The sequence below is a fragment of the Lepidothrix coronata genome, unplaced genomic scaffold (genome assembly GCF_001604755.1).
Source record: "Lepidothrix coronata isolate B3197 unplaced genomic scaffold, Lepidothrix_coronata-1.0 Scaffold38, whole genome shotgun sequence".
Taxonomy (NCBI): domain Eukaryota; kingdom Metazoa; phylum Chordata; class Aves; order Passeriformes; family Pipridae; genus Lepidothrix; species Lepidothrix coronata.
The window spans coordinates 2,107,059-2,120,537 of NW_016690218.1; the positions used below are offsets into that span (position 1 = coordinate 2,107,059).

Below are 13,479 nucleotides of genomic sequence, written 5' to 3' on the forward strand. Positions count from 1 at the left end.
TTCTCCTCCTCCTCCTCCCCTTCCTCCTCCTCTCCCCCCGCCCTTCCCGCGCGGTGGTTCGCTCCTCCCCGCCCCTTTCCCCCACCTCTGCCGTCCCCTCCCACCCCCGGCTCCCCGCGGTGGTCTGGCCCGGCCCGGCGGCGGAGGGAGCGGCGGAGCGGGCGGGCGGGCGGCGCTGCCGGGCGGGGGTCGGCTCTCGCTCTCCGGGGGTCTCGCTCTGCGGGGACGCGGCGAGGAGCGGGGCAGGGCGGGAGACACAGCGCGGCGAGCGAGGCAGCGGGAGCGGCTCCCCGACCGCGGGCAGCACCATGAGGTGAGCGGCCGGCCCCGGAGCGGGCGGCGGGCGGGGAGTGGGGGGGGATGCTCCGCGCCCCCCGCTTCGGACCGCGCACAGCCGGGAACGGGAATAGGGATAGGAATGGGAAGGAGGGGGGGGCTCGGCTGGCGGCGGGGGAGGGGGCCGGGCCGAGGGGAGCCCCGCGGTGGGGGAAGGGCCCATTGTTAGTGGCGGCGGGGGAAGGGCGGCCCCGCCGTCCCCGTCCCCCCGCGGCGGCGGCGAAGTTGCGGTCGGGGGGCGGCGGCGGGGCCCGGGCCGGGGCGGGGGGCGGCCCCGCTCCGGCGCCTCCCCCGGGCCGGGCACGCCGTGAGCCCCGGGCGCCCGTCTCCTTTCTTTCTCTCCCGGTGTGTTTTTTTTTTTTTTTCCTTCCCCCCTTCCCCTCCGCCTTACCCGGCGCGTGTTGCATTGCAGCAGCAGCTGGGCTTTTCCCTCGGTAATCAATAAAGAGGCGCCGGGGGGCGAGAGGGGAGGGGGGACCCCCCTCTCGGCAGCCGGGAGAGTGTCGCGTTCGGAGGTTTGGGATGTAAACACAGAGGTGGCCGCGGCCGGGGCCGGGGGGTGGCCGGGAGGGAGGTGGGTGCCTGCCGCCTTCCCGCCGGGAACTCCCGCTCCCCGCCGGCTCATTCATTTGAAGGCGATTTTCTGCCTCCCTGGCCCGTCCCCCCCGCCATCCTCCCCCCCAGCTCTCTTTTAGCGCCTGTTCTGCTTCCATAATCTCCTTTCTGGATTGGTGCAGGACCCGCTGAGAAATGCGGCTCGGTGGCCGAGCGCTGGTCTGGCTGCTCGGGGACGCCGTGCTCCCTGTAGGCCTGTCCCTCGCTGGAACAGCTGGGGAAACGAGTTACTCGAGCCTTCCTTTTTTTTTTTTTTTTTTTTTCCCCCGTGGAAGTTATTGTCTGCTTTGCAGTTGGATATGAACCTTCTTTGTCTTAAAGATGACTGTAAGTCGTCAGGTTCTTTAGAGTAGAGGTCCGCAAGATCTCCATGATCAAAGTCGGCAAATTCCTCTGGTGCATAAAACTGATGAGCCATTTGAATTCCTTGTAAATTACGGGAAAATCCTAATCAAATTTTTTGAACCGTAAGGGTTCCCCCTTCAGTGCACCTTCAATGGAAAGGCTAGCATTGCAGCGGGAAGCATGGGAACAGTCTCCCTGCTGTTTTGTTTAGAATTGTGTTCCTGTATTTCCCTCTAGTTTTCTTTGTTAAATGTAGGTATTTATGTCCTGTGTTATTTTAAGCTTTGCTTTGTCTCGTGATAATTTATTTTCGATTATTCACATTGCTCATGTAGAAGTCAGATACCCTGCAGATGAAAAGTTAAAACTTGGAAAACCTACAGTTCGTACCCAGATCCTTTACACAGAGGTGTTCTTTTTAATTATCTTGACAGCCTTTAGCACAATGAAATGCTGTTAATCGAGCGGGACTTGGCATACATTTCTTGGGAAGCCCCGTATAAATTTGGGTTTCTTGCTGGCAAAAAGTACTTGAATTGTGCGGGTGATGCTGAGTGAAGTGAGCTATACCAGCAAGACTGCTCGTTCACTGATGTAACTGTATGTGTGCTAGGACTTCTGCCAGCTTGGAGGGAGCACAAGTATTTCTCTTAACCAGCATAACAGGAAAGTGTCTGGGTTGAACCTACCCTTAGGTTGCTTATTTAGAGGTTTGAATAGTTGACTTGAAGCAGTTAGTAAATGTAGGTAAATGAATATATTACAGGTCTGAAACTTTCTACCTGCTCGTGTGTGTATACGTTAAGGTGGTAAGAGGGAAACGTGGTTGCAAGTTGGAGGGTCGCTCTGAGTGGTCTTGGGGTATTTCAAAGAAATCTGACTTCAAGAGCGCTCAGTTCCAAACCTTTGGAAAAAAGAAGCAAGCTGTACCAATTAAACTGCACAGGCTAAGAAAATGATGTGGTTAAAGAAGTATTCTCTCTATAGAGGCACTATTAAATTCACTCAGTTTTGTTTAATTGGTCTGATTCCAGTACAATGGCAAGCTTTCAGTACATGCTCTGTCTTTGGACTTGTTTAGACTACGATTGATGGTATATTTCTGAAACATGTTTAAACAGTATCTTCATACTGGATTTTGTTCAGGCAATGTCTTTTAAGGTGTATGTGCTGGTCAAAGCAAGTTGTGACAGGGGAGGAGTGACAGGGTAGGTGGGACAAGTGTCCAGCGTTTCATATGCAGCTCCTCTGTTTGCAGGTGGTGTTAAAACTTAGCAGTTAACACTAAAAACATACTTTTGGCACACATACTGATGGTCTCCTGGAATGCATAAACTGCATTCTACCATTGCTGTTCGGCAGGTAAGTATGCAGTTGGTGCTTCAAAGAGTACAAAAAGAAGTAGATGAGCGGGGGCGGGGGGGAAAACACCCTCAGTTTCTGTTCTGTCCTTTGGCACATATATATATATATATATATATATTTGTGTGTTCTTGAGCCATCATGAGCCTGATCTAATTCTGATGATTTTGTGTTAAGGTCTTGCATGTTGTCTGGGTGACTAGCTGGTCAGTTACTGAAAAACAAACTGGTTTTTCCTTATTTCAAATAAAACTAATCATCATTGTGAAGAGCATCTTGGAATTATAAAATAATCAGCTATTCCGTAAGATGCAAACATCAGCGGTACACAAGAATTAATTCTTGCAGAAGTCTGCTTTGTGTTCAAATTGAAATGATATGCTATTTGAGTAACATCTGTTAGGGGTTTTAGGTTGCTGATAAACTTTGAATATTAAATATCCCAGTTAAATGGTCTCGCCTAAGTATGAAGTTACTTGGATCAGGAGCCAGCTTGAATAGGTCTTGTGTGTGTGTCTCTCTCTCTCCTGCCTTAGGTAAACAGGTGATTCCTATGAACACCTGTTGCTCTCTTTGTACTGGGGTTAGCTGACCTAAGTACTCCTCCTAATTCAGTTTCCTGAATGCACTTATATTATAATAGGTATCCAGGAATCGGCATATTCAGTGAGGTTTCTGTTCACTAGCTGACTGGAATGTGGGGGGGGGGAAAGGTGGTAAAGATCGAGGTAGCAGCACAATTTGGTGCCCTGGTTCTAGTAATAGCATGACTTCCCATCATATTTGTACAAGAAGAATATGTGTGAACAGACTTTTATTGTAGCATATGCAGAAGCCTGTGTTACGGGAGCTGATAAACAGAACTCTACTGCAAGAGCTGGGATTCTACGGTGAAGGTTAACTGTATTATCTTAATTTTATTTATTTTTTTTTTTTGTATCAAGCACATTTTGAATGTTAACTCCAATAAAAATAAATGAGCTTTCCAAGATACCAACTTTTTAAAAATCAAACTGTACAGCCTTCTCTTGGGATTACTACATCCATTTCTTTGTGTGGGAAAGAATTGTTTTTCATTAGTGTGCTAGTCAGAAAGCAGACTGCTTAGTTAGGTTTCATTACTCAAGTTGCGGGAACTGAGAAAGAAACCGTATTTTCGAGGAATTTTAAATTCTAGTGTTTTCAGAGCTCAGTATAATGCTTTGTTTGTGATGGGCTATTATGTATATCATATATGTGAATTTCAGTGCATGTTTAGATAAGGCAAACAGCTAAGTTATTATAGATTGTGCCTTTCTAGAAAATCGTGTCATATCCTCATATTTTCAAGGTAAAAAGTTAGCTAAATTTGTGATCTCTAAGCCATACTAAAACTTCTATTTACTTCCATTCAGCAGTTTTTCTGCTCAAGTATGTTGCTTTAGAAGGTAGTTCATGCTATTATTTGAAAGTCAGCTTGTTTTGTGCCTGGATTGGTAAGCCCTCATTATATTTTAAATGTTGTGCTAAGAAAACTAATACCATACTCACTGTTTACTGAGTGAAAGCCCACAGCAGCAGTAACAAAACGTGTACCTTCATTAGGATTAGGAATTCTTGAAGGAACCCACACATGTTTCCTAGGGTTTCCAGGAAGGTGGGCATACAAGAACATTATTAGTGACCGTAGTACAGTTCAGTATGCTGCAATAGCTGCACTTATTTAAGGTAGCAAAATACACAGCAGCAAAGCCATTAATTTTGATGGTGACATTAAGTTACTATGTACATTGATATGTAAGGTAAGGCTTTGGAATCGTGCCTTCACTTTAGTTTTAATAATAGCCTGAATAGTGTATTTGAAGTAGAAAGCTTAATTTAGTTGAGAAATATTTGACAAAATGTTGGAAGTGCAAGCAGGCAGTTAAATTAGGCTGGATACGCATAACTGCAACCAATACAGTTCCTAAAACTGCTTGTATCTCAAGAGAAAAATTGGTGGTGTAGGCAGGTTTTTTCAGGTGGATACAAGAATTCAGGTTACTTTCCTTTTTCTGAAGTAAACTAACAGATGGACTGAGTCATTTGTCTGCGGTCTTTAGCTAGCACTTTATTTGTGAGAGTTGCAAGTAATTTTTGGACAGGTTGTTTCTGCCCACCTGATATGGAATCTGACAGCTGTTTTGCCCTCAGGGCCTCTGGATAGTTTAGTGAACTATTTTGATAGTAAAAGTATAAGTCTTTAAAAAATTACCATGTGAATGGAGAGTGCAGGAATCAGAATACAATTTTTTTAGAAGAAGCTATTTATGACCATCTTAGCAATTATGTTGTCAGCCTCTAAAAATTAGAAACAGTCTGGGAGTGCATATAATTCAGGAATGCTCACTGGAAGGGCATGTACAAGTTTTTTCTTGACTCTGATTCAGGGTTTCATGTTTTTTGTCGGAGGTCAGACAACAGGACTGAGTGAGTTGGTGTCCTACTTCAGGCCACTGTAGTGTAAAAGCCTTTTTTCTACGCTTCCATAAAAAGGAGAAAAATTTTTCTCCCAGCACCTGTTTCAGCGAATGCTTTGCCCCAAGTGACGTATCTCGGCGCTGCCTTAGGCATGTGATTGGAAATACTTTGTAATGGGGACTGCTTCTTGCCCTGCCAGGGCATTTCATGCGGAACTATGGCAGAAGCAGGTTATTGAACCACTGGATACAGTCATTTGCTTTCATTACTAGAGAGCAAATGCATTTTGTGGAACAGATATTATTCCCTTCTTTACTTTGACCTTTCATCTAGAATTGCTTTTGACAGTTCATGCCTGCTTCCACTCAGCAGTGTAGAAATACGTGTGCCAGCTCTTTAAGCATCCAGACATGTTTGGGTTTTAAGAGTACTGTAGTGTTGAGAGAAAGCAGAAGATATGCGCTTTTTATGTTCGATTCCAAAAAATTTGACTTTTAGTAGTAGCTAAAATTAAATATAGTGGTGACAGAAGTCACACAAGCCTTGTTGAACTACCTCAATATATAAGTAATTTTTGGTGGTGCCTGTCTCACTTCCCTAGCCTGCTTTTCCCTGCCAATCCTTGGGAATTGTATAAAACTACCTTGTGTTCTTGGGGTGTTAGATCCTCTTGGAATGAATAAAGGAGGGAAGCTGCTTTTGTGTCTGTCTGTATTTAAATCTGCCAGGTGAAGAGACAGTGTTGTGTCCTTACTGTCCCTTTCCTGCCCTAATTTCCCATGTTGTTCTCACAAACCTGGAAAAGAACACAGTTTGTATAAAGCTTTTTTTGTTGATTAATATACAGACTCTTTTTCCCCTTTTAGAAATAGCTGCACTACCTTATTTTAACTTTCAAATTTTCTAACATGTGAAATAAAAAGATACATCTAAGTAACTGAGTCTGATTTAGAAATGCTCTGTACCAGTACAAGTCCATAGACGAAAACATTGAGTTTTACTCCAGATACTCCTAATTAATTGTTGTAGTAATTGTTCAGCCTTTCTCCTGCTATCACTTGTAACAAGTATCCTTCAGTGTAGCTATTTCATGATTAATGTTAAAAAAGTTCCGAAAAAGAACATGAGTACTGCGCTTACCAACTTTTGACAGCGTTATGCTTGTGCTCATCCTAATGTGATAGTTCTGTAGGCACTTATGGGAGGCTTATGGAACTGCTGCTGGGGAGGTGATGTGACATCTTTCTGGGTCTGCTGCCCAAATGTTAGTGACAACGTGCTGGGACTGTTCAGTATGACGTGAAAGGAATTGTCAATCCACTTTGGATTAGTCTTTCCAGTTGAACTGCTAAGTGTTAAGCACATACTTTGGGAATCAATGCACAAGTAAATGTGAGGAGTTGAAGTAAGATTCTCTTGTCTCTGTGAGTAATCTTTAGGCAAGGCTCATTAAAAGAAAACACAGTAAATATTCAGGCAAAAAATAATCTGCTCTTAGTTTCACATGTTGAAAATTCTCCAAGCGAAGCTGTCTTACATAAAGAAAGAATAGTAAAAACTGTTTCAGTTTAGTGCAAAACTAGTCTGCCTCTTTGCTAAGTGAGTGGGTTAGTGTGGGTTTTTTCTTCTTCTCTTCTGTTTTTTTTTTTAAATTATGGTAAAGAAAGGTGCTGACACCAGGTGATGTATGAGGGAAAGAAGTGGAAACTGATTGCACTCCAGAGGGTGATACAAAAATGCTACTTCGCTGGACTGGTGTGCTGCCAGAAGTAACTCTGTAAACTCTAGTTCCAGGCACAAACATGATTGGAAGGGTTTTGTTTCAAACATTCTCTCATTCCTTTGGGTTTTTTTGTTACAAATTTCAAACTTCTGTTTCCTGAATTGAGTTCCAATGTAAATCTAAACTTACTGCAAATTCTGTAAAGAAGGTGAGGTGAGATGGGTGTATGCTATAATAGCCGCCTAGTTCAAAATAGAAAAAGTTTTAAAACTTGGAATTTAGCAGGACAGTAAAAGAACAAGAGTAATCACTAGATTACCTACTCAGTTCAGTGTTTTTCTGACCAAGGCTGAGGAGAGAGGTCTGTCTTGGCAAGCTAGAAGGGAATCCGTGTCTAATCATGAGTAGAAGGAAGAGCAGCTGAATGGTTAGAGCACTTAAGTGTTAAGTATTTGAACTTAAGCAGAAGTTGAATCCAGTACTTCAGTTGCTTCTTCAGTGTTTTGGAGAGTAATTGAGAATGAGGTTTTGTAGCATTTCAATGGTTTTTAGCTACAGAGCGGAAGTGCAGTAGTGGCTTTCAGATGAAAATTTTTACTTGAGATTGAGGAAGACGACCAAAGCATCAAACACATAAAAGAAGTAAATCATACAAATTCTCCACCTTAAAGATCTTGTGCTGCAATGTCAAGGATTGTGATGATACTGTTCTAGTTTCCACAATGCACTGTGATGAGTTCAGTAGCCTTTGGTTACTGGACTGTGTTAACTGCATCATATATGAATTATCCTCAAAATGATTACTGCTGCACTTTACATCTGATCTTGCAACTAAGTTGTGAGGTGAAGAGATCTGGCCTGCTGAGTTCAGGGACTTCATTTTGTATTTTGGCAGTACCTTTGAGTAGTCTTTTCTTAAAGTTTGGAGGAATAGGTCATCTTAGGCCTCTTGGTTTGGCAAACTATAAAGGCTAAAAACCAAAGAGTATTCTTGTATATTTTATTTGATGTGCCTTTCTTACTCTCTGAAAGAACAGTTCTATGTTCCTGTAATTGCCACTGTTTCCAACAGTAGCTAAACCCACAAATGGATGGCAATAGCATAAACACAAGGGTTGCCTTGCAGGTTATGAATGCTGTTGCTGTAGCTGTGTTGCTCTAAGGATATAAACAAGACAAAGGTTTTATAAGGACAGGCACTATCTTTTATTAGATCAACTGCTGCAGTGGCAGGGAACAGGACACAGGCAAACTTTCAGACATCCAAATGCTGAGTTCCTGAGAAAGTTACTCAATTGTTTGGAGACACCATGTGGAGGTTTTGTACTCTGTGGATTGTCACGGGCACGTTGCAGATACAGGTAAATGTTGCTGTGTTATTTTTTATACATAACTCATAGTTTTGATGCCTGACCTAGTAGCAATGTATGGTCCAATTCTTATTTCAAAGAATAAGGAATTAGGTGCTTTATAACAGGTTAGCAGCTGTAGGATGTTGTTTAAATGGCCACTTGTTTTTGCATTACTCTGCAAAGATGATGTCTGCATGAAGGATGTGGAGATTGCTTTGCAGAGAGCACTGTCAAAAGGTAAACCTGTGAAAATACTTCTCAAATGTTACTGTTGCTGTGTAAAGCATGACGATGTATTTTCCTTTGAAGCATCTGACTACTGGAGATCACTGGGGGGAAAAATGTTTGGAATGCCTTGTTTAAAGAGTTCATTTTTGTTATTTTTGTGGTGACATGGTCTTGGTCACTAGTGTGGCTTTTGTATAGTAAATCTGTAAGATGCAGATAGTGTATTGCACTGCAAGGGTTGCATCTTTAGATGTGACTAATGCTTAATAATACTTAATAGTAGGATTTTATTTTTGCCCTGTTGAAATCCCTAGTTACTCATCACACAATAGAGGAGTGTACAGTTAAGCCAGTTCTGAGTCCTCTGAATATCTTGCCTTAGATTCATATATATCCTTTTCTTAGGGCAGATGGTTGCAAAACAAGGAACCTCTCCTCTTGCACTGCTCCCTGCCTCAACAACAAAAAGAAAACACTGTTCCTTATATGTTCTGTTAACCTCTGTGTGCTACCTGTGCAGGTGTTTGCTTGTTTGGGTTTTCCAGTACTTGATGCACAATCTTCACCTACAATAAGGTATCAGATTTCTACCCAGTCCATTCTGTCTCTCACTAGTTGTGAATAAAGAGGAAGAGAAGTGACTGTATGATAAGAGAAATCTCTGGCTGTTTTGAACTGGGAGGTGTTTGCTACCTTGTTCATCCATGGTATGTGGCTTTGTGTTAACTAGGCCTTCTTAGTAAAGCCTTCATAATGTCTTTCCTTTGCTTGTTCCTCTAAGTAAATTGCATGTATTTTGTAAGTGCTGTTAGGATGAAGTCTGTCAGTGTAACTGTTAGGAATGCTTTCAGGTTTGGTGATTTGAGTAGTGGCAGTCTCAGTATTCAACATCCATATATTTGAAATCTCCCATTTTTTCCTCCTGGATTGAACAGAACTCCCTCTCCTCAAGTACGTCTGCAATTGGGGTAGGTGTAGGCAGTGGACTCATCCCAAAGCCCAGTCATTAGATATTTTGGTTGTAACTCTCAGGGAGCTTACCATGGTTTCTTGTGGGAATGGAGAGGGTGTTTAAAAAACCAGCAAAAAACCCAAAAAACCGAGAGGATTTTCTCCAATTTGTTGATGCATATTTTCATATAACTTATGATGTATCAATTTCCAAACCACCTGAGTGACTGTAATTTTCTTATTCTTCAGGGCACAAGAAAAAATTTTATGCAGCTCATACTGTCTGACAAAAAACTTTCTTTCCCACAAAGAGATACACAGTTTAAGTGTCCATATATAGTTTATCTTCAGAATTCATAACAGATCTTAAATTCAAAGTAGTTTGGGTTGATGCTCATTTTTATTTTTTTTTTTAAAAAACAAAACCAGTCCCCCAAACAAAACAGAGCAAAACCATTTAGAAATAAAGCCACAGGCTTTTCTTCTAGAAGTTTCGTGCCTTGATTTTTTTTTTTTTCACATAGTATGACAGAAATACTGTATAAAACGATGAAAATGTTTCACACTTAAGAATGGTCTGAGAACTTTTTCTTGGTCATAATTATAGAATTAAAATGCTGCTGGCCATATGCATTGCAGCAGTTAATTTTCTCTCGGCAGCACCATACCCTACAGCTGTTTAAATGTAGAGAATCACTTTAAAACAGAGTGAGTGTTAGATATAGCATCTTGGGTAGATTGGTGACAAGGGTAAGAGTTTTATGCCATGGATTTTCTGTGTCTCAGGAAGACTGGGGTTAATTGTGGCTTGGCAAGTAAAAAAAAAAAAGTTCCATATTGTTTTTCTGCAGTAGATTCCTGTTGCTATGCAACAAACAGAATGTCACTTAGTACAGGATATATTAAATTGGTATTCCCGGCACATATCTCTGCCCGTTCATTTTATACTTTAACAGGAGGGTATGGTTCTGGCTTCCTGTAGGACTGTAGTATGAAGTATATATTTGAGCTTCTATTCTGGTGCTTGCTGTAGCTGCGGTGACGTCAGTGCACTTGCAGAGCCTTCCTTTGTTTTCGGCTGGATGGGACACCTGTGCAACACAACCAGGCTTCCAAACAGACAGAAAGGGGTGGTGGTTATCTTTCCCTGTGGTGGGTTGGTATTGCCAAGCAACATGTTAACACTTCAAAAGGGAGAAATTTCTTAGAGGGAAAAAATATTAGGCTGTGAATTCTGAAAACCTTTGTGTGTGATGCTGAGAAAATTAATGCAGATGGCATTGTATGAATCTTTAAACCAAAAGATCCAGTAATTTTTTAATTATTAGAATCAACTTTGATATTTGAATATGTTGATACTTCCTCTCCCTACCTTTCTGTTCCCCCCCACCCAGTGCTAAAACCAACCAATCTCAGCATCTGAACTCTTTAGATTTGCTCTTGATGGATTCTAGAATAGATGTTTAGGGCGTGTTTGGGAAAATTACTCTCTATGGCTCTGGAACCAGTAATTAAGTAATGGACAAATGACAACATCTGGTAAGGCATTATTTTATAATCTAGTTAATCTTCTGTAGTAGAGAAGAAGACAAAAATGATTTGAAAGCTAGAAGGATGTTAATTTGATCTTTGCCTCAAAGTCTGTCATGCAGTATAGATGTCTGAAATACAGAAACTTGAAAGCTGGGGATTTGTAATACTGTGCTTTTAGAAAGCATGCATTGTGTCTTACATGCCATCATATTTATACTGTGTAATGACCCATCTTATTTTAAGCAATTCTGTGAATTTTAGTGTGGATTTTGAAAGCCAATTTACAAAAATCTTATCTGAAATTAAGTTAGGAACTAAAATTAGCAGGTCAAATGCTTGCCACTGTTTCTGCTCTTAGAACTGAAAGATGCCATTGTCTACCATCTCTTTAAATTGTCAGTCTGAAGCAGGTTTGAAAGTAGCTGGTTTTTAAAATACTGTAGTAAATGTATTTATGTGTGGTTTCTTAAAGCAGAAATCAAAAGGAAGAATAAAGTTTGGAAAGATTTAAAACACTTCTTAGTACTGTACTCTTGCTTGTTTTGCCAAGGGGGTGCCTCTAATCTATAAAGCATCATTGAGCAAACAGCCTTTAGTAATACAAATTTCTTTCTTGTAGTCTGATGCCTAATTCAGACCTCAATGCAGGGAGTTCTGTGCCTGTTCTTAAGCAGACCCAGTAAAAAGCATTCCTCTGTGTACAGAAAGAGAACTTGATATAACTTAAAAAATTCTTATGGCATTTGGTGAGATCAAACCTGAGCTCTGTCACAGAGAAATGATTTAAATACATGGATGGGGATGCTTGGGGGCTTTTTGCTCTCTGTTTTGGGAAGAGGAATCTTTGCTTCTGTTGCGCAACTGTTTGGAATGAGTAAACTGCTTGTGGCTTTCAATGCTATGATGACTTGTTTTAATTTTATCTTTTGACACAGGAAACAGTAGGAATTTGTAAAACTGTCTCTACTTCTTAAGGAGGTAGCAGAATGTAATTTAGTTGTGAAGTTAACAGATTTATTTGTAACTTTAATGACATGAACTTATTTTAATGTAGATAGAGAAGTTCTAGAATATACACGGGAAATCAGGAAACTTGAGATTAAGTTATAAGTAGTGTGTTGGTGGGCTACTTTGGTAAGTCTTAAAGGAACTCAAAGTAGAAAGTGGATATTCTAAAAACACTGATTGTAGGGCAAAGAGCATTTAAAAATTAAGCTCAGGTGCTGTGGTGCAATAAATAGGGCTGTAACAAAATGGTCAGCTTTTCATATCCGTCATCTTCCTCCCAAATTGAAAATAAATTGTGATACTGGTAGTCCAAAGTTCTGTTTGGGGGTTGAAAAGAAATCAATACATTCTTCATGTATGTGTGACCAGTGACACCAGCCTGCTAGCTCTTGGTCATTAATTAATACCTATATGCTGCATGCATAATACCTATATACTATATGCAGAATTATCTTAAAAAGGATGTCTAAGCATGTGAATGATTATATGCTATTTTTTCCTCCCCTACAATAGAGACTGGATTCTGCTTTGTAGAAAGAAATAGATTGGGGTTTGAAGGTTGCTTTTCTTTTTGTTTTAGGTTATCTTTCTCTGTTGCAGGGGTTAGAAAGTCTCTAATGAGTGAGGTAGGGAATTGCTTGAAGATAAGATGGTTTCATGGACTCAGCTCAGTGTTTTCTGCAAGAATGACTGCTTTTTATTTTTCAAAGAATTTCTGTCCTTTGGTGCTGGCTGAGTTGTTCAGAGTTGTCAGTGGTGTTCACTAGCTGTGTCCTGACTTGTTATCTTGCTGACTAACTTAAGTCTGTGGGCCCAATCTGTCAAAATATTAAATTATTCAGCATATACCTTTGTCCTTTAAAGCACAGAGAACATTATATGGCCACTAAAGACAAAGGGGGCCCTAGATCATCTTGGATTAAATGATCAGCATCAGAAGGCTTGGTGCACCAGTTGTGCTTCAGCTCTCCAGTGGAGGAAACAACTTCCCGTCTTTAATTTCCAACTTTTGCTTATTTCTTAAAAAGAAGCATGTTCAAGTTTAAAGCTCTCAAATGATCTGTTTTATGACACCGTGCTTAAACTGCGAATAACTACTGAATGTGGTATTCAGAACAAGTTTTGATTAATGTGCAAAAAACGTCACTACACATTGAATAATGAAGAAACCTACTAGCTGTTCGTTTACTCCTCAGTTCATCTATCCTAAGTTAGAGGCAGTCTGAGAAAAAAGGTGGGAGGGGTGAGAGGAGTAAGTATATAACTAAGACTTTTTAATGGTTTTACAACTGTAAGTCACTCCTTCCTTCATATATAAGCAGCCAGAACTGTTAGTCGTTCTCAACTCTTGTAATTTTTTTAAACCGTAATACAGTGTAATTTCTCGTGTTCTTTAAAAGTTGAAATACTAAGCCAAACATAATGTGCCATGATATTTGAAATACACATAGATTTGGAACAGTTAGATTGTCAGCTGCATGTTCTCCCTAAAATCACTGTAACTTTTGGTAGTTCTTGTCTTATTAGTAGAGCATGCATGTGCAGGAAGCTGAAACTGTGATTATGGCAAGGTGTGCTTACCAGACA

General features: G+C 41.0%; 1 protein-coding gene across 5 annotated transcripts in view; it reads left to right on the top strand.

The window, feature by feature from the left end:
- Positions 1–219: 219 nt before the first annotated feature.
- Positions 220–13,479, top strand: part of ENAH (enabled homolog (Drosophila)) — a 90,227-nt gene continuing 76,967 nt past the window's right edge. For all 5 annotated transcript variants that reach the window (XM_017812884.1, XM_017812885.1, XM_017812886.1 and 2 more), the window contains exon 1: positions 220–313. In XM_017812884.1, coding sequence (XP_017668373.1) covers positions 309–313 — 5 coding nt within the window. In that variant the 5' untranslated portion in view covers positions 220–308. The remainder of the gene's footprint in view (positions 314–13,479) is intronic.